Below are 21249 nucleotides of genomic sequence, written 5' to 3'. Positions count from 1 at the left end.
CCAAATTGACACCATTGAGGGTGCTTGCCTCAGGCCAGGCGGGCAACTAGAGCCAAATTTCGGGGGGGGCTGAAAAAGATTTCGGGGGGGGGCTAAGTCTTCCAGCCATAGGCAGAGTGGCTGTAAAAAGGGATGAACACACAACAAAAGCCTCATTAACGAGTAAATGGTCTTTTAAAGACCTGTGAAGTACTCAGGTCCGGCTGCAATTAGACGGACGCCAGCCCGCGAGGCTGTCTCAGTCGGGCTGACACACATGACGGGGGAGGGGGCTGAAGCCCGGTGAGCCCAATGGGTGTTGCGCGCCTGCCTCAGGCCACAACCCGTCCACTCTGTTCCGTTGGCCACCAGGCTCTGTCACTATATATAGGGAACTCAATTCGCCTCCTCTTCCTCCCTCTTCACTCTCCTTTACTGCAAAGTCGTCGGCTCCTTCTGTCTGTTCCGGATCTCCGTTTGGACTCCAGAAAAGTCCACTGATCACCCTGTCGTCCTGCATGTAGTTTGCTTCATTCCTCGTTCCGGCGTTCTCTCTCTATAGTCCTGATCTTTCTCTCTCGCGGGTTTCCAGCCTGTCCCCCGGTGATGACGTCACAGCGCCTCCTTCGTTCTCCTTTGGAAGGACTAAACCGCTATGTCTTTCCTGTCGGAGGGAAGTATCGGCACCATCTGGGTTGCACTTGCTACCCCTGACCTGGTCCTTCTCAAATAGTGCAGGCGGGGATACAGAAAGCGCTTCAGCATAAGCTGCAGAACATAGAGACTAAGCTATATGCTCTTGAAAGAGGCTATGAACAGCGACCTAGTCATGATATATTAGCTCAGATGCAGGTGTTGATCACAGAACACAAGGATATAGCTGAACAAGAGGTATGACAAAAATCAAGAAGTTGGACAGCAAGGGCATTTGGTGAGGGGGGCAGACCGGGGCGCACGCTGGCCTCCAAATTACTAGAACCAAAGTCGCATCTACACATAGCTGCGATTATTGATGAGCATTCAGTTAAATGTCACACGGCTTCGGAAATCCTTAAGGTATTCGAGAATTTTTATACCGGGCTATACAGGGTGCGTAAGTCAGCCTCCGAAAGTGAGATAGCTAGCTACCTGGATGATGTGGCTTTGGGCTGGTTGTCACTAGGCCAGAGAGAGATTACCTAAAGCAGTCAGTGACAGAGGAGGATGTGAAAGAGGCCATTATGGCATTTCCGAGTGGGAGGGCAGCAGGGGTGTACAGGCTGCTGAGTGAATTCTACAAAATGTATGCGGATAGCCTTGCCCCGCACCTGCTAACTGTATACGCAGAAGTGTATGAAAGTGGAGTGTTGCCTCCCACCCTAAGGAAAGCTCTCATAGTTACCTTACTAAAACCAGATAAAGACCCGTGTAGATGTGAAGCATATAGACCCCTTTCACTTATTATTATCCACACTAAAATCCTGGCTAAAATAATCGCCACCAGACTGCAACCCTTGGTGCCCAATTTGGTCCTGCCCGATCAATCTGGCTTTGTTGCCGAGAGGTCCACTTCGCATAATTAAGGAACACTGTTTGCAGCAGGTACGACAACAAGTCATACTGAGATCTACATCATGATGCCAGAGCATGGTGATAACAGATATTAACAGGGGATCTGAGAGGACCGCCACAGTCCTAGTCCAGTAGTTGTGTCTGTGTCTTCTAATTATTGGCCTCGTCTCGCCACTCATTTTGGGGTACTGGGTCTCTTCCATAAAGTAAGTTGTAGGACACTGCGTCCCAGGTGACTGGTATACCTGTGCAAAAGTGAGCTAGCTCCCAGGTACTCTGAATAAATGCGGCATGTAGAAATTCCTCAGCCACAATTCACTGAAAATTAATTATCTTTTCTTCTTCCATACATGTTCCAGTACTTACTCCTTGAGTGAGGCTCCCCAGCAGTCAATACTGCAAAGCTGTTCTTCCATCAGCCACTTTTTTCTGGGCTTAACATGGAAACAGGAAGGGATAGAGGAGGGGGAGGGTTTTATAGAACATCCTTTAACACTTTATGGAAAGGGAAAACAGCTTTTCAGTTGTGACTGTTGGAGAGTGAATGGACACACTAAAGCAAGGAGTAATGGGTCAAGGAAGGAAGAATCAGAGTAATGAAGATTACTTGTAAGTAATCCGTGCATTAGCTGCCTTTCTCAGGAAAAACCTGTACTTTGAGTCCTTTTGACATTGGAGTCCGTGGACAGTCCAAGCTGTGGAGCACACGTTATGCAGTTAGCAGAATAGCAGCAGCATGCAGAAGGAGCAGGCCTCAGGTGGCATATAGATGAGGAATATCATTCTCGCGTACAGTGGAGTGGCAATGGTGTTTCATGTGTTCAGCGCTTGCAACGATCATATCACTGATTAACTTTTCATGCCCTTGTTTTGAAATACTTTGATGTTCTCTCCACCCACTCTGTAAGCCCTCTTCTGACCGGTTCAGCAGGTTTGAGTTTCAAAATGATAATAAATACTTAGCAGCACTCCTCCAAGAGACTTCTTGCGGTCATTACCCGGTGCTGTGGGTGCCATGTTGCAATCTATATTTAATGCATGTCAAATTTATAATGACATCCAGGAAGAGACATACATTTAGAAAACAGATATTTGCATATTTACAGTATCACACATTCTGCATATTTCTCTGGACACGCCCAATACAAGTTGTTTATTTGTGTATTCCCACACACAGCTCCTTCCTACTTGTCTTTTTGGCATTAGATGTTCAAGTCCGGCAGATTCAAAGCTTAAACAAAATGCACCATTCGGTCTTCTTTTTTTAAAATGTTCTCAGTAGAGATCAGCCCGAATTTTCCTCATGTAAGTCAAGCTGTACCACTTCAAGTGTCAAAAGAGTCACTGCCAATGCATGATCGAAGGGACATTTATGTTTCCAATTAAAGGCTGTTGTCAGGTTTGCAAATGACAAGCTTGTCAGTTCATATGTTTAGCCTGTTTGGTTCTGCTCCCAAACAATGGAACGAAAAGTTCTTAAATATAATTCATTAGCAGGATTGTTTTTTGAGAGCAAAGTTTATTCTGCACAGGAATGACCTCAATGACCCTCAGGTCAACGCTCTCAAAGACTTCCTTGCTGTCCAATCACTTACTCAAGCCTGCACACTACCAACTCACATGAAGGACTCCACACTGTGTTGGATTATTGCTAAGGCAACAGCGGTCAGGCTTAACTCAATAGAACCATGCTGCTGGTCAGACCACCACGCCATTGCCTTCCTAATGCCTGGCATCCACAAAAAATGCCAGCGCAACCTGTGAAACCGAAACTCTGGCTCAGAGACACTAAGATCCTAGACCTCATCACTACAGGAGATCAACTCTTTGAACAAGGCTCTGAAGTTGATTGTTCAATGGCTTGCCAGCAACCAGCTCAAACTAACTGCACAAAAAACGGAGTTCCTTCTAAGCTCCCCCCCTAAAAGTACCACTGACATTCTGGAATGGACTAAGTCGATCACAGCACTAAACTGCACACCGCCAATAGTGGAATCTGCCAAATCTCTCGGTATAACCCTGGACAGCAACATGAATATGCGAGACCACATCAAATCGATGGCCAAAATGGACAGGTTTCACCTGAGCTACTTGAGGAAACTAAAACCTTTCCTTGATGCTTCGGACCTAAAAATGGCAGTTCAGGTGTTAGTTATCTCCAAAATTGAATACGGTTGCTCAACCCTATCTGGCCTACCCAAGATCTCCACGGCCCCCCTAAAAGCTTGCCTCAACGCCCTAGCAAGACTCTTAACAGTCTCAAAAAAAGTTGACCACATCTCATCGCACCTGAAGGCGCTGAACTGGCTTCCTCTTGAAGTCAGAATCCAACTTAAACTGACTTGTATCATGCCCAAAGCGCTACAAGTGAAATCCCCTGCACATCTCGCACAGAAAATCATGGTTTCTGGAGGAGCCAGAAACTCCTGGTCCAACCAGAGACTTTGTGCTCCAGCCACCCTGCTTCCGTAAGGAAAAATCTTAGAATCGGGCCTTCTCTAGGGACACACCAAAAATCTGGAACTCGCTAGCGTCGTTCATCAGAAGAATACCTTCTCTGTCAATCTTTAAAAAGGAAGCTAAAACCTTCCTAATGGGCAAGTTCCTCCCATAAATCTCATTCAGTGCGCACACCACTCAGCGGCATTGCTTTATGTTTTTCTGCTAGATTCTTGACTGCTTGGTTGCTCTGGTCTTTGTACTGACCTCTTACTCCCTCAAATGTAATTGCTGGATATCTCTGCATAATGCTCACATGTCGTTGCTCTGAATATTGTATATTCCTGTTATTCCAGAGTGTAGTCACTTCCTTCTATCCCTAGGCATGTTTTTTGTCTATCTCAATCTTGCATACAACGTGTTATCTCTGTAAAGCGCTCTGATACACTACCGGGTCACGTTCGTGCTCTATAAAACTCTTTATTAAATAAATAAATAAATATTCAGCTGAATGACACCCAATTGCTAGTCACTAATGTCTAAGTGTGTTAGTTTTGTAGCAATGCGTTAATGTGATTAATACAAGATGGAGTCGGTTTAGTTTAATAATTTCAGCCTGCAAGCTCCCAATTCCCTCCTCTTGGCACTAAGAGACAATTTTGCCAGATCCTGCCCTCATCCTGGAATTTTTATTACCTTTCTATTTCTGCTTCTCTGTCTCCTAGCTCCCCCTGCTGGTACCGTAGGAAATTTCAACAGCTCTTTTCCATATTGTAGCTCAAGGAACATAAGCTAGGGGCTACATGTGTTAGTAATGGTAAGAAGTGCCAGGATTCACAGAATCCACTGTCTCCAAATAGCTAGTTCATTGTCTAATCCTCTCAAAACCTTGGGCTGCTCACATCGTGCTCTTCCTGTGAAACCTTTGAAAAGTCAAAATAAGATCTCATGGTGTCATTAGGGATAAAAGTGACTGCATTTTGATTATTTGACATACTCCCTCTTTCCTTAGCCAGGATCAAATCTAAGGATACCCTGTTTTGTAAATGTTTCTTCAATAATGTTAAAAGGGAGGTAGCAGTACTATTACCCGATCTCTCGACTAGCCGAGCTTGGTTTGTCAATGTCACTACATTTAAGGCTATACTTATTCCAGGGATTATAGTTTAATAAAATATCTAAGGTGTCCTCCAATGCATCCCTCCTCTAACAATAAAAAAGAGTTTTCTTTCTTTGTTTTGCATGATGTTTTATTGGTTTTGTATGATATATATGTGGGGACACCAAAGGAAAATAACAGGAACAACACCGCCGGACTGGCACTGGCAAGTAAGCTCCTTTCCCACAGACATTGTACATATCTCTATACCTTCCAACTTCATTATATTGCATCAAATTCTCAGGCATATTCAAAACATATGTGCCATCACTCTCACCTACACTTAGAATTCTTTTGCATGATATGCAAAGCATCCCTGCCCTCTCACGCCACAAATTCATAGCCGGAGGAGTTAGTCGCGAAGCTACTCCTTCTATACTTGTTCATTATGAAACTATAATACCCCTTCCTGTAAATGTGGAAAATGTCTAGTTTTGTTGCTATACTCTGCTAAAAACACGTTTTCCACTTAAGACAATGTGCATTGTTCATCTTTGGGTATTTCAAACCTAATTGCTTTTGGTCCCAAATTTAACTTCTTAAATTATGGCTTTCTCATAAAAGGTTCTGGGTACCTGTGAGTGAGCACGGAAAGGTAAATAACTCATGATAACAGAAAAGAAGGATGGCTCTGTGCATAAGTAATGGGTGGGCATGCCATTCGCCTCATTTCCTTCTATTTTACGGTGGAAGACCTACCATACCTTACTGGAAGAATCATTTGCAGGAGCACAACTAGACCCGAACAAGACCCCTCTTTGGTAGGGGCTAACACTTCAAACGATGGAGCAGAGCTATCTTTAGAGACAATACAAATAATAGCAGCAAGTTGCAGTGGCGAGCGGTGAACCTCAACACTGGAGGGGCATTGGGGGGACCAAGAGACAATCCCAGTGGGGTTCAAAAAGATAATATATATTTTTATTAATGTACTTACTCGTGATTCACTCTCATTGTTTTCTTCTTTATTCTAGAGTCAGCTTGACAACACCTCATGGAGCCTCAGGCAACCATTTTCTGCAAATCCTGATGCAGCATGAGAGAAGCGCCAGGATTGGCTGGAGCAGACTGTCTCATTGCTCCAGCAGGCACAGGAGGCCTGTTCCTGCTCTTCACCCAGCTGTGTGCGAAAGCTAGTTGGAGAGGTTTACACTGGCCATGTCAAGCTGGCCATCGCAAGAAGGCCGGCAAAAGTGACTTGCTCAGTATAAATGATATAAAATAACGCATTTCCCATATATTACTTTAACACGGTTCCCATTCTTTTTTATGCACTCCAATCTGTGGATGAACTACAAAGTAATTTGTGCAAGGCTGTTTCTGAGGCGCGATCTCCAGCATAGCCCAGCACACATGAGCCAAAGAATTGTGTGTATCCTGGAATCTGCCGCACACTGATGGAGCAAGAATCCCGCCTCTGATGGCATTTTTAAGCCATCAACACTACAGGGGGCCTCAAGCCCTTCCAGCCGTTGAGCGCCTGATCATTTGCATCAGTAACACCAGTAACAGTCCAATTGCACAGATAGGCAATCCCATGACGACCAAGACTACCTTTTGCCCTTGGACACCATTGTCTTTCCTTTCTCTTACTAAAATATTTTCTTCTGCTGTCTTCGGGTAACTTGACAGTTTATCTGACCTGCTGACTCATGCTGTAGTTCTTGGGTGGAACAGTTCATTTTGAGGGTTTCAGGGTGTTTACCACCATCCTCTGGTGCTTTCACCTTATTTGTGTACAAAGCATTCACCTAGATCGGCAGCCCATTAAATTTCATAACAGTGTTCATAAGCAAGAGGACCTGATATAGTCCTTTCTTTTGTGGTTGTGAATAGTTTCTCCAGGTATGGCTTCTCACTATAACTCAATCTCCAGGTTCCAGACTATGATATGCAGCTGTTGATTGAACTGGGGTAGTCTGTTGACCACATCATATAGTCTCTTGCATTAGTCCATGGTTAAGTCATCAGTTATCAATAATAGTGCAGCAGTTGATACCCCACACACTCATCAGTCTGTTCATTAGGATTTCAAGTGGAGACAGTCCCATGTTTCTGTTTAGGTGAATTGGATATTCATAAGCACCAGAGGCAAGGCATCAGTCTACTTCAAGGTGGTGGAGGCACACAGTTTTGACAGCTTGTCCTTTATTATAGCATTCAGTCTCTCCACCAGGCCCGAGGACGGGGGGAGATATGTACCATGCAATCTCGGTGCAATGCCTACATCATCATAAATTCGTTTTATTATTTAATTCTTGAAATGTCCACCAGGGTCACTGTCTCTTGTACATCGGTACTCCTTATTATGAATCAGTTCCGTCAACAACAGTTTTGCCACAGTCATTGCATCACATCTGCCTGTCGGTGGCCTCCACCCATTTGGAGAACATGCAAATCACAGTCAGAACATATTTATAACCTCAAAGAGAGGTCACTCTATGAAGTCAATCTATAGCCTCAAAAATGGTACGTAAGCCAATGGGAAGATACTCACTGTAACCACCAGTTCCTTTCTCCATGTTTTTCTTTTGGGACACCAAACACTGTACATAATAAGCCTTTGAAAAAAATATCATTTCACCATATTGATTAACTGGCTGTCGATGCACCTCTTCCTGAATGTGTGTGACAATGGGACAATTTCATTATTTGTGATAACATAGAACAGAGGAACACCACCCTCCTCTGAGTCCACCCACACCCCATCTTCATTGTTCCTAAACCTCTTTGCTCACATTCCTGCCATTCCCCCTGTACTACATCCTCTTGTATATTCTTAACCTCTTCCATTGTTTGTGCAGGCTCGTCAGGGACTTTGACCGCTGCAATCGGGGCAGCACATTGTGCAGGAGAATTAAGTGCATAAAATCTTGCCACCACCACAGCAAAATCACTGCCTCTTAAAACCTCATCTGACCCTCAAACATGCTCTGCACACTATATAACAGCTACCTGGGAAGGCATTTGCAGGGCTTACAACAGATGTAATATTCCGGGGCCATTGCATATGGAAGTGTCATGATTCAGGGGCCGACGGCGCTGCTCCGAGGATAAGGACTCCAAATCCCAGCAGCCCCCGCGGCCACCCGCCGGAAGAAACGTCATCGCCCCCGGTCAAGTATAAGAGGCGCGGCAATCTGGTAGGCGGGGCCAATGATTCCCGTTCGAACTAGTGAATCCCAACGGCTACGACCAAACCCCCGCATCGTCCCGCAAATCCCTGTCTTCCATCCAGCCGGTGACCCGACGTGGATATCTCGACAACTGATCTCTCGACGACCCTGAGGAGGCAAGCAGGCTGCGGTTTTCCCGGCGCGCCTCTGCAGATCCTGAGGCACTATCTGCTCCTCCAGACTTCCCGGCGCTCCTCCGCCCCTGGATTTCCCGGGCGTGAGTGGCAGCGCCACCTACTTCTGCGGACCTCCCGGCGCTCCTCCGCCCCAGGACCTCGAGGCGTGAGTGGCAGCGCCACCCGCTCTCACAGACCTCCAGGCGCTCCTCCGCCTCCCGGATTCCCAGGCGTGAGTGGCAGCGCCCCCGACACATTTCGACGCTAACCTCAAGCAGCAGCGGCTCCTGCGCTCCTCCGCCCCCGGAGTTCCTGGGCGTGAGTGGCAGCGCCTGAGTCCGCAGGCTGTCTCAAGCCTTTCCTTGCGCCTCCCCGTGAAGGAACGAGGAGCGCGAGCGAGACCTTCTCTCTCTCTGCGTCCCCTTCGTGAAGTAACGGAGAGGGACTCACAGAGAGCAGCCATAGGGAAGACAGAAACCCCAGGTAGGGGGAAGAACGAGTTGGGGGTGTGGGGGAGGTAGAGAGGAGCCTGTGGCTTAACCCGTCTTCTTGTTTCTTCCAGGTCTCTCCCCTGCTGTCCCTTCCCGACCTTCCCTCGCCCACCTGTCTCCTCGTCCGAGGGTATTTTCACGTGCACCGGACAGGGGTCGGATGGGCGGGGGGCCCACACATAGCATCAACGTGATGCTGAGGAGAAGAAGCACTGGGACCACGACAGAATCATTGGCCCACGAATATTTCTCCTCCTGATCTCGTTGACGCAAAAACATGGCATCACTAGACAATGTAATGGCCTTGTTGACCCAGATCCAGCTTGAGTTAACGGCATCCAGAGCGGACTCAGTCGCCTTGCACGGCCGTTTGGATCGCCTGCAACGCAATCCCTTCGACGCAGGGATGCCCTCCCCTGTGGCCACGCCGCAGGTAGTGGTGGAGATGCCAGCTCACGTCCCCTTGGCCCCTCCGGAGAGGTTCCACGGGGATATCCAGAAAGTACAGGTTTTCCTCACCCAAGTACAACTCCATTTTCACTGCAAACCTAAACTGTTTGCCACGAACCAGGCCCGAGTAGCATTTCTAATCTCTTACTTAACCGGGGAAGCAGCACAATGGGCGGTCCCCTTAGTAAGACGAGACGATGCCCTTCTCTACGATTGGGACTCCTTTCGGCAGGAATTTGAGCGAACTTTCGACCGTAGAGCGGACACCTTTTCAGCCGATCATGATCTTCTCGACCTACGGCAGATCCCCTCCGATTTCCTAGGGTACATCAACAGCTTTCGCCGTTTGGTGGCAGAAACCGATTGGCCAGAGACGAAGCAGACAGCGATCTTTTATAGAGGGCTCACGGAGGAGCTGAAGGACGTGATCGCCCAGATCGACCCCCAGCCACTCACCTGCTCGGCCATGATAGAATTGGCGTCCAGGCTCGAATATCGCCTCCGGGTACGAAAAGGCGATCATAAACGAAAGGACAAGCCATCCTCACCATACGAGCCACCCCGCTTGTCGGACGCTACAGCATCCGGGCCCGTCCCCATGGAGGTAGGGACGGTGAGAGCTTCTCTGACCCTTTCAGAGCGGGACCACCGACGAAAGCAGGGCCTCTGCCTATACTGCGGGAAGAAGGGCCATTTCCTGCGCGAATGCCCGGTGCGCCCGAAGACCGGTAGGCCCCGAACGGGTCAAACAACGGCCAATCTCGTTGAGGGACCGGCGGAAAACCCCCGTGCTTGAAGGAAAGAGGAGGGACGCCTTCAAGCTGTCAGTTCATCCCTTCGCTGGAAGCCGACGTCACCCAGGAACCCGACCATGTGTTTATCACCGCTCAAGTGATGGTTGACGACTGCTCGCTGGCGGTGAGAGCCATGATCGACTCCGGGGCCACAGGATGTTTTATGGATATCGAGGAAGCAGAGAGGCTGCGAATCCCCCTCCGTTCCAAAGACGTCCCCGAAACGGTGTATGCTGTTGACGGCAAGGAGTTGGAATCCGGTCCCATTCGACAGGTCACTCCGCCCCTGTGGGTTACAATAGGGAAAGAACACGGAGAGTGGCTCACCCTGAATATCATACAAGCCCCTCGCTGCAGGATCATCCTAGGGTTACCTTGGTTACGGCTGCATGAACCGCATATACATTGGGCAACGAACACGGTTACGTTCGTTTCTCCGTTCTGCCAAACCCGTTGCCGTCTCATGAAGGAACCTCTGGGGAAGGGCGACGGAACCACGCACCATGTGGCCACTGCAGCGGAGAAGGAGGTGGTCCTCCCCGACTGCTATACACCCTATATCGGGGTCTTCGATAAGCAGCAAGCCGAAGAACTACCACCCCATCGGGAATTCGATTGCCGCATTGACCTGGTCCCAGGAGCCAGCGTTCCGTGCAGCCGGGTGTATGCTCTTACCGGTCCAGAAACCTGTCATCTCAAAGAGTACATAGACAAGTACTTGAAGCTGGGATTTATACGCCCCTCCAGCTCTCCGGCGGCGTCCCCCCTGTTTTTTATTCCGAAGGCCAACGGGGAGTTACGTTGCTGCATCGACTACCGTTCCCTTAATGCAATAACCATCAGGAATCAGTATCCCCTACCGCTCATTCCCGTCCTCTTGGAACAAGTCCGGGGAGCACGGATTTACACAAAGTTGGACCTTCGAGGGGCGTACCATCTGGTTCGGGTACGCGCGGGGGATGAGTGGAAAACAGCGTTCAAGACCCGATTCGGCCTCTTCGAGTACTTAGTGATGCCTTTCGGCCTCTGCAACGCCCCGGCCGCTTTCCAATACTTCCTCAACGAAGTATTGAGGGACTATCTGGACAAATACGTCGTGGTCTATATCGACGATATTTTGATCTTTTCGTCGGATCTCAAGGACCACGAAGAGCACGTACGATCCGTGCTGGGAGCCCTGGAACGACACCGACTATTCTGCAAACTCACAAAATGTGAGTTCCACGTAACCACCGTGGAGTTCCTTGGCGTCCTGCTCACCCCCGAAGGGCAGATCATGACCGACCAGAAGGTCAAAGCCGTGGCCGGGTGGCCACAACCGACCTCGGTGAAAGACGTGCAGAGCTTCCTCGGCTTCGCGAACTTTTACCGGAGGTTTATCCAACATTTTTCCCAAACGGTAACCCCGTTAACCAAGCTAACCCGTAAGGGAACGCCCTTCCTGTGGTCACCAGAAGCCCAGACGGCATTCGAGCAGCTCAAGACAGCGTTTACCTCCGCGCCCGTCCTTCGCCATGCCCAACCAGAGCTACCGTTCCTGGTGGAAGCCGACGCGTCAGACGAAGCAGTGGGAGCTGTTCTTTCCCAGCGCCATCAGGATACGGGGCTGCTCCATCCAGTGGCCTTCATGTCCAGGAAACTGAGCCCGGCCGAGCTCAACTACACCATCGCGGAGAAAGAACTGCTCGCCATACGCGAAGCCTTCTTGGAGTGGCGGCATTGGTTGATGGGGGCTCGTCATCAGGTGACCGTCTACACGGACCATCGCAATCTGCAATTCTTACGGTCAGCCCGCCACCTGACGCCAAGGCAAAAGAGATGGACGCTCTTTTTTGCTGAGTATCATTTCGTGGTGACTTATCGTCCCGGGGCATTGAACAGAAAAGCCGACGCTCTCTCACGCCAAAATCCTCCATGTCTCCCTACGGTGTCTCCCGAGCAATCCATTCTCGCTCCGGATCAGGTCATAGGTAGTCTGAAGACCGAATCCTTTCTGCAGGGGGTAAAGAAAGGTATCCAAACCTTCGCCTGGTCATCGTGGTTACGAAGCCACAAGGAATGGCGTCTTTTCCAGGGTATCCCCTTGTGGGGGTCCCGGGTATTAGTCCCCACGTTGCAACTCCGAAAGCTCGTCTTCTCATGGTGCCATGAAGTACCCAGCGCGGGGCACATGGGAGGGACAAAAGCCCTGGAGAGGGTGTTGAGACAGTTTTGGTGGCCTACTGTCCGACCTGATGTGTTGCTATGGGTGAAGAGATGTGCGGTTTGTGCCCAGATGAAACCCGACCATCAGCGACAACAAGGACTGCTGATGCCACTTCCTACCCCGATGAATCCCTGGGAACGGATTTCCATAGACTTCGTGGTGGGGCTGCTGAAGGACCAGGGATGTACCGCCATTATTGTTGTCATTGACTATCTCACAAAGATGGGCCATTTCATCGCCTGTAAACAAGCCCCCTCGGCAGGGGTATTGGCGTCCCTCCTATTGAGACACGTGGTGCGACTTCATGGACTCCCGATGGGGATCGTCTCGGATAGGGGATCGCAGTTTACTGCCCGGTTCTGGAGGGTGTGGTGTGAGCAGCTCGGCATCCATTCCTCCCTATCCACGAGCTTCCACCCCCAGACGGATGGGCAGACAGAGCGACTCAACCAAACCCTGAAACAATACCTGCGTTGCTACGCCGCTAAAGCGGCGGACTCTTGGGTTGATTTGCTCTGGGTGGCCGAGGTGGCGTATAATAATGCACAACATTCCTCAACACACCACACTCCATTCTTTCTTGCTTCCGGGTTCCACCCCCGCTTTGTTCCCTTCATTCTCCCCAGGGAGGCGGTGTCCCTTCCTGATTTGCAGACAAGACTCAGCACCATACACACTGCTCTCAAACAGGCCAGGGCCAGCTTGAGGGTAGCGAAGACTCGCTATAAAGCCCAAGCCGACAAACGGCGGAGACCCGCACCGGTGTATCGCAAGGGGGAGAAGGTATGGTTGTCCACGAAAAACATCCGCTTCCGCTATCCCAGTGTTTTTCACCCGAAGTACATTGGACCATACCCGGTGGTGCGACATGTGAACCCGGTGGCGGTGCTACTGCGGTTGCCCCCGCATCTGCGCATCCATCCTGTGTTCCACGTGTCGTTGCTGAAACCCTCTCTGTGCCCGGTGAAGAAGCCCCCTGCGCCTGTCTGGGTACACCACGAGCAGGAGTACGTCGTTCGCCGTGTTCTGGATTCCAAACTGGTGAGGGGCAAGCTCTGGTATCTTTTGGCCTGGAAGGGATACGGCCCCGAGGAGAACTCATGGGAACCGGCGACGGCGGTACACGCGGCCCGACTGGTGGCGGCCTTCCACCGCCGTTCGCCCTCCAAGCCCGGAGGCTCCGGCGGTCCGGTGGCCGGGGTGAAGAGGGGTGTGCTGTCATGATTCAGGGGCCGACGGCGCTGCTCCGAGGATAAGGACTCCAAATCCCAGCAGCCCCCGCGGCCACCCGCCGGAAGAAACGTCATCGCCCCCGGTCAAGTATAAGAGGCGCGGCAATCTGGTAGGCGGGGCCAATGATTCCCGTTCGAACTAGTGAATCCCAACGGCTACGACCAAACCCCCGCATCGTCCCGCAAATCCCTGTCTTCCATCCAGCCGGTGACCCGACGTGGATATCTCGACAACTGATCTCTCGACGACCCTGAGGAGGCAAGCAGGCTGCGGTTTTCCCGGCGCGCCTCTGCAGATCCTGAGGCACTATCTGCTCCTCCAGACTTCCCGGCGCTCCTCCGCCCCTGGATTTCCCGGGCGTGAGTGGCAGCGCCACCTACTTCTGCGGACCTCCCGGCGCTTCTCCGCCCCAGGACCTCGAGGCGTGAGTGGCAGCGCCACCCGCTCTCACAGACCTCCAGGCGCTCCTCCGCCTCCCGGATTCCCAGGCGTGAGTGGCAGCGCCCCCGACACATTTCGACGCTAACCTCAAGCAGCAGCGGCTCCTGCGCTCCTCCGCCCCCGGAGTTCCTGGGCGTGAGTGGCAGCGCCTGAGTCCGCAGGCTGTCTCAAGCCTTTCCTTGCGCCTCCCCGTGAAGGAACGAGGAGCGCGAGCGAGACCTTCTCTCTCTCTGCGTCCCCTTCGTGAAGTAACGGAGAGGGACTCACAGAGAGCAGCCATAGGGAAGACAGAAACCCCAGGTAGGGGGAAGAACGAGTTGGGGGTGTGGGGGAGGTAGAGAGGAGCCTGTGGCTTAACCCGTCTTCTTGTTTCTTCCAGGTCTCTCCCCTGCTGTCCCTTCCCGACCTTCCCTCGCCCACCTGTCTCCTCGTCCGAGGGTATTTTCACGTGCACCGGACAGGGGTCGGATGGGCGGGGGGCCCACACATAGCATCAACGTGATCCTGAGGAGAAGAAGCACTGGGACCACGACAGGAAGTATCAGTTAGCAGCAGAAGTCATAAATCCCCTCTGTGACCAGAGCTGACCAGAATCATGAACCAACCCAAAAACACAATATCAGTCAGAGTAAATTACCACATAGATATCTTTTGCTCAACAGCAAACTTTTTTGAGAGCTATCAATTATGCTACTTGTGCTAACAGTGTATCAGCTAAAGAGGAGGCTTCAATTACCCTTTCAGTACTATCCACAACAAATGCAGCTCTCAAAATTCGTACTGTGTCTCTTAAATATGATCCATCTACATTTAATGCATTAAGAAAACATATCAGAGGTTTATCTTTAATATATGGTCAAGGCTTGGTGCACAGTTCAGTCTCTTAAATAACTAAAGATTCTTCTTCCTCATCCTGGTGGAAGGTAAAAGCAGCAATGAAGTAACATTCAAAACTCCACACCTTTTTATAAATATGGTGGGGCTAGCAAGAAATGGTATCTCATTACAGGTAAGTCGTGCATTAGTCACAGTAAACCCTATGACAATATTATTGAATTGTTCTACTGCCATTGCTGCAGCCGCTCTCAAACAACCAGGAGATCTGCTGCTGAAGGATCCATTGAAGGTGAAAAATAACCAACTGGCCATTTGCAAGGGCCTTTGCTCCCCCCCCAAAAAAACTGGCCAAATTTAGTCTTTCTGCCCCCCCCCCCTGGGGGGCAGATGGGCGCAGTAGCCTCCAATCTGACCCCCTCCCCCCCCCCCGGAAGGGCAGAAAGCACACTAGACGCCAGGGATTTTTTCGCGGGCAATTTTAGTTAGGGTGGGGGCTGCCCAAAATGGGCATGCCAATGCCCCCACCCTCCTTGAAAAAATTACAGCCTTTATGCCCCCCTGGGAGGCAGATGCGGCAGTAGCACCCAATCTGCCCCCGGGTGGGCAGAAAGCCCACTATAAACCAGGGATTTTTTTGGGCAGTTACAATTAGGGGTTGGGGCTGCCCATAGCGGGCATGCCAATGCCACCACCCCCACCCTGCAACAATTAAAGCCATTCTGTCTCCCCTGGAGGGCAGATGGGGGCAGCAGCCCCGAATATGCCCCTCCCTGGCGGGGGCAAAAAGGCCACTAGATGGCAAGGATTTTTTTTGCCAATTTAAATTAGGGGTGGAGGCTGCCCAAAACGGACATACCAATGCCTCCACCTGCAAAAATTCCAGTCTTTCTGCCCGCCCTCGGAGGCATAAGGGGGCAGTAGCCCCCAATCTGCCCCCCCCCGGTGGGCAGAAAGCCCACTAGAAACCAGGGATTTTTTTTGTATTAATGTAGGGGTGGGGGCTGCCCAAAATGGGCATGACAATCCCCCCCGAGAAATTCCAGTGTTTCTGCCCCTCTGGGGGTTAGATGGGGCAATGGATCCCGATCTTCTTTCCGGGGAGGCAGAAAGCCCACTAGGCACCAGCGATTATGCTGCCTTTTTTTATGCGCGGGGGTGGGGGCTGGCCAGAATGGGTATTCCATTGTCCCCACCCCCCAAAAAACAGCCACGGTATATCGGGGCAACCCCCCCCCACAACCCCCCCCTCCTCGATTCCCCCCAGGGCGGCAAAAAGCCCACTAGACACAGACTTTTTTTATCAATGTGCCTACCTGTGGATTTTGGGCCCTAGCGCAGCTGGCACATAAGGAAATCCAGCAAACATATAAAAAAATGTAAACTAGACACCAAGGGGAATACAGGATAGGGTGACTTGTCTGGCTTTCACCAGGTTCTGTTACCCAGAATCACTTGCAAACCTCAAACTTTGTAAAAAAAAAAAAAACACATTTTCCTCACATTTTTGTGGTGGAAAGTTCTGGAATCTGCGTGGATCCACAAAATTTCACCCACTCCGCATTCCCCAAAGTCTTCTAAGAAAATGGTCTCTCACTTGTGTGGGTAGGCCTAGTGACCGCGACAGGAAACGGCCCAAAACGCTTCGTGGACACACCACATTTTCACAGTGAAAACTGACCCTTTTTTTGCAAAGTGACTAGCTGTAGATTTTGAACCCTAGCTCTGCCGGCACCTTGGGAAACCTAGCAAACCTATACATTTTTTAAACCTAGACACCCAGGGGGATCCAGGATGCGGTGACTTGCCTGGCTCTCACCAGGTTCTGTTACCAAGAATCCCTTGCAAACCTCACAATTTGTAAAACAAAAAATATTTTCCTCACATTTCTGTGGTGGAAAGTTCTGGATTCTGTGTGGACCCACAAAATTCTACCCACCCCACATTCCCCAAATTCTTCTGAGAAAAATGGTACCTCACTTGTGTGGGTGGGTCAAGTACCCGCGACAGGCAACAGCCCAAAACCTATTGAGGCGACATCAAAATTACCTATCACAAAACAACCTGGCTTTGTAAGGGGGGTCCCATGGGTTTTTGGCCCCTGGGAAAATCGTGATATTCTTTAGACATGGCATAAAATTGATGAATTAAAAATGCAGTGTGATATAATTTGAAATCTGGAAAACGGACACCACCCTCTGATTTTGGACGGATTCATTTAGATAGAGCAATACGAAAGAGTATGTTATTCCACAAAAATGTTGTACAAATAGAAATAAACTGAGAAAAATAAAAGGTAACATTGAGAGCGTGAAAAGCACCTGAGAAACAATCATCATTTTAATCGTATCAAGTCTGCCCCACCAAGATAAAAAAAATGGGGACCAGGAAGAAAGTAAATTGGTGAGCTTAAGTTTTAAGGCAGAGAAGTTATGGATTAGAGTATCAGGAATATTTGAGAAAAACCATGTACCCAAATATTTAATCTTTTGGGGACAAAAGTAAAGTTAGTTGTGTCAAACATGTAACGGTAACATGATGAATTTAAAGGTAAAACCTCAGTTTTGGAGAAATTAAGTTTATAACCAGAAACCATTGAAAATAAAGCGATTTCAAAATGAGGAAGGGAATTGCAGGGATTGGACATGTATATAAGGATATCATCTGCATATGCAGAAAGTTTAATTTCATAAGAGTTAAGTTTAAAACCAGTAATAGGATTATGTCTAATATGTTCAAGAAAAGGTTCTAACCAAAGGAGAAAAAGTAATGGGGAGAGGGGGCAACCCTGACGGGTGCCTCTTTGTAAATGGAAATATGGGGAGAAAAGACCATTGACAGACATACAAGCATGCGGGGCAGTATATAATAATTCGATATAAGAAATAAACTTTTGACCAAAACCAAGCCATTTGAGAGTATATAGCATATATTGCCAATTTATACGGTCAAAAGCTTTTTCAGCGTCAAGTGAGAGGGCAGCTAAAGGAGAAGAGTACTTTTTTTCGAGGGCAAGAATATTTGAAAACATTCTAGCATTGTCAGAGGCAAGTCCGCCTTTTAATAAAGCCAGCTTGATCTGGGTTGATAAGTAGTGGAATAATCTTCTCTAAGCGAGCAGCTAAAATCTTTGCAAACATTTTACAATCATAGTTAATCAGTGAAATGGGACGAAAATGTTTACAGAAAGAGGGGTCTTTGTCTGGTTTGGGGATGACAACAATCAGGGCTTCTAAAAAAGAGCCGCATGCTTTGGAATTGAAGAGGAATGAATTAAAAAAAGATCCAATAATTTTGGGGCAAAGATTGTGGAAAAAGTTGATAATAATTCCACTGAAAAGCCATCTGGTCCAGGGGCTTTGGCTTTTTTTTAAAGATTTAAGAGCGTCAAGTATCTCCTGAAGTGAGATATCATTTTCAAGAGGTAAAAAAGCATCAGAAAGGGAGGATGGTTTAGGGATACCTTGGAAAAAAGTCTCAAAATCTGTTTTGGATGGAGTTGTATCTTCTGTATATAAAAATTCATAATAAGATTGAAATGTATCTACAATGTCTGAGTCTGAGGAAAGGAGTTTGTTGTTTTTTTCTGAATGTATAGGTCCAATATTTGTACGTTCTGATTTGATTTTTTAAATAGTTGGCTAGTAATTTACCCGCCTTATTTTGGCCTCCATGAAATTTAGATTTAATCTTGAGAAGAATGTTACAAGCGTCAACAGTAGCAATTTTATTCAAGGTAGACTTGGCTATAATCAGTTCTTGTAAAGTGGAGGAGGACTTAGAGGAAAAGTAATTATGTTCCAGGGTTTTAATCTTTTGAAGAGTTTCATTACATGTAGCATTAAGTAGTTTCTTTTTCCTTGCAGAGTAAGCAATGGTAAAAGCTCTAAAAGAGGCTTTAAAAGCATCCCAGTTGTTATGAACTGAGGTGTCTGACGCTTTATTGAGTTGAAAAAATTCATTAATAAAAGAGGTCACTTCTGAAGTGAAGGTTTGGTCTTAGAGTATGTGATTATTAAAACGCCAACGGCCGAGTTTGCAAGTGTTGAGAAACATATCAAAAGAGGCAGACATAGGGGCATGGTCAGAGATAAAAATAGAACCAATTTCAGAGGAGTGGATACAGGGGAGCAATGACTTAGAGACCAGAATATAATCAATCCGGGACATAGCATGGTGAACAGGTGAAAAAAAAGTAAATTCACAAATATCTGGATTACATGTTTTCCATACATCATACAAAGGACGGGAGGCAATGGCAGATTGAAATGATTTGTGATTCTTATCAGGTTTAAATTTACATTTAGATTTTCTATCAGAGAAAGGATCTAGTCAATTATTAAAGTCGCCGCCAATGATCATATTGGGGTTAGAGATAGAGGATAATTTCAATCTAATACTTTGCCAAAATTCCGGATCTGGTTTGACAGGGCCATAAATATTGAAGAAAGTGACTTGTTTTTTTTTACAAATAATAGCATCAACTAAAGCCCAACATCCCCTAGAATCATATTCAGTTGATAATATTTGTGCATTAATTGATTTATGAAATAAAATAGCCACACCACCATGGCAGTCAACAGCAGGAGAGAAAACAATTTGATTAACCCATTGACATTTGAGCTTAAGAGATTCCACATCATTACAATGAGTCTCCTGCAAAAAGGCAACATAAGCATTACGTTTGGATAAATGAGACAATACCTTTTGACGTTTGACAGGATGACCTAGACCACGCACATTCCACGAGACAACATTAAACATGTTGAGGGGTGAGTGGGAACATATGGAAACAGGAACAATTAGCTGCAGACCAATGAAAAGAGAGAGAAACAACATTTATCAAATGTGAAACAATGAAAACATGAAATATCAAAATTGGAGAAGAAATAAAGAAAAACACTCATAAAGGTAGGAAGATAATAATAAGAAAAAACCGTAGAGAGCAATTGCCAAGATACAAAAAGAGAGGGGAAAAGAAAGAGAGGAGAATATAAAAAGATAGAAAAACAGAATAAGTAAACAGATCAAGGACAAGTGATTTTGCAAAGGCAAGGATGGAGAATGACATATTGAATATTCAAATGTCTCATCTGGGGGCGAAGAGCCAGAAATTCTTTACGACAAGCATTTGTTGCATTGGAGACATCCTGTGTGAAATGAAGATATTATGTCCTGACCAAATGAGACGTTGTTTAAGTTTAACAGCCTTCAGAACCTGCATAAGTTCAGTAAATTCCAAGAAGAGCATTATAATACCACGTGGATTATTTGAATTAGGGTGAAGATGACCCAAACGATGAGCATGCTGTATATTGAGAGGTGAGGGGAATTGAAGGTCTAAGAGAGTCGGGAGAAACTTTTTCAGGAAGGATAGCATATCCGTACCTTCAATATTTTCCGGAAGACCATAAAGGCGAAGGTTGTTCCTCCGATTTCGATTTTCAAGGTCTTCAGTGTGGAGTTTAAGCTTGTGGATTTCTTGCTCTAGTAGAGGTATTTTTGTGGAGATATCTTGAAGGTCTCCCACACGATGTTCAAGTTCCGACATCTTTCCTTCCATGACAATCCAGCGGTCTTCTATTTGCTGTAATTTTTCATTGGTAGCAGACATAAAAGGTTGAACCTCATCTAGAAGAGAATCAAAGACCGGATTTTGTGAGAGAATGGGAGATGGTGGATCATTTTTGTGGCTTTTTGGTTTTGCACCTGAAGAGGATGGTTTAGAGGTGGTGTGAGGGTCACTGGCCATCCTGAGTTTCTGAGTAGAACGATGAGTAGTAACTAGAAAAGGATGAATCCGGCCCATACACCAGTTGAGAAGAAGATAAGAGCAACGACTAAAGCCCAACATCCCCTAGAATCATATTCAGTTGATAATATTTGTGCATTAATTGATTTATGAAATAAAATAGCCACACCACCATGGCAGTCAACAGCAGGAGAGAAAACAATTTGATTAACCCATTGACATTTGAGCTTAAGAGATTCCACATCATTACAATGAGTCTCCTGCAAAAAGGCAACATAAGCATTACGTTTGGATAAATGAGACAATACCTTTTGACGTTTGACAGGATGACCTAGACCACGCACATTCCACGAGACAACATTAAACATGTTGAGGGGTGAGTGGGAACATATGGAAACAGGAACAATTAGCTGCAGACCAATGAAAAAGAGAGAGAAACAACATTTATCAAATGTGAAACAATGAAAACATGAAATATCAAAATTGGAGAAGAAATAAAGAAAAACACTCATAAAGGTAGGAAGATAATAATAAGAAAAAACCGTAGAGAGCAATTGCCAAGATACAAAAAGAGAGGGGAAAAGAAAGAGAGGAGAATATAAAAAGATAGAAAAACAGAATAAGTAAA

General features: G+C 47.5%; 1 protein-coding gene across 1 annotated transcript in view; it reads right to left on the bottom strand.

Annotated features, from left to right (window-relative positions):
- Positions 1-21031, bottom strand: part of LOC146831303 (uncharacterized) — a 189014-nt gene extending 167983 nt beyond the window's left edge. The window contains exons 1-3 of the mRNA XM_085605569.1: positions 20930-21031; positions 20258-20500; positions 19574-19675 (exon numbers count right to left, since the gene is read on the bottom strand). Coding sequence (XP_085461695.1) covers positions 19574-19675; positions 20258-20281 — 126 coding nt within the window. The 5' untranslated portion in view covers positions 20282-20500; positions 20930-21031. The remainder of the gene's footprint in view (positions 1-19573; positions 19676-20257; positions 20501-20929) is intronic.
- Positions 21032-21249: the final 218 nt, after the last annotated feature.

This window comes from Triturus cristatus, chromosome 5_1 (genome assembly GCF_964204655.1).
Source record: "Triturus cristatus chromosome 5_1, aTriCri1.1, whole genome shotgun sequence".
Classification (NCBI taxonomy): Eukaryota; Metazoa; Chordata; class Amphibia; order Caudata; family Salamandridae; genus Triturus; species Triturus cristatus.
The sequence above is the reverse complement of the archived record's forward strand: the minus strand, read 5'-3'. Positions and strand labels throughout refer to the sequence as shown.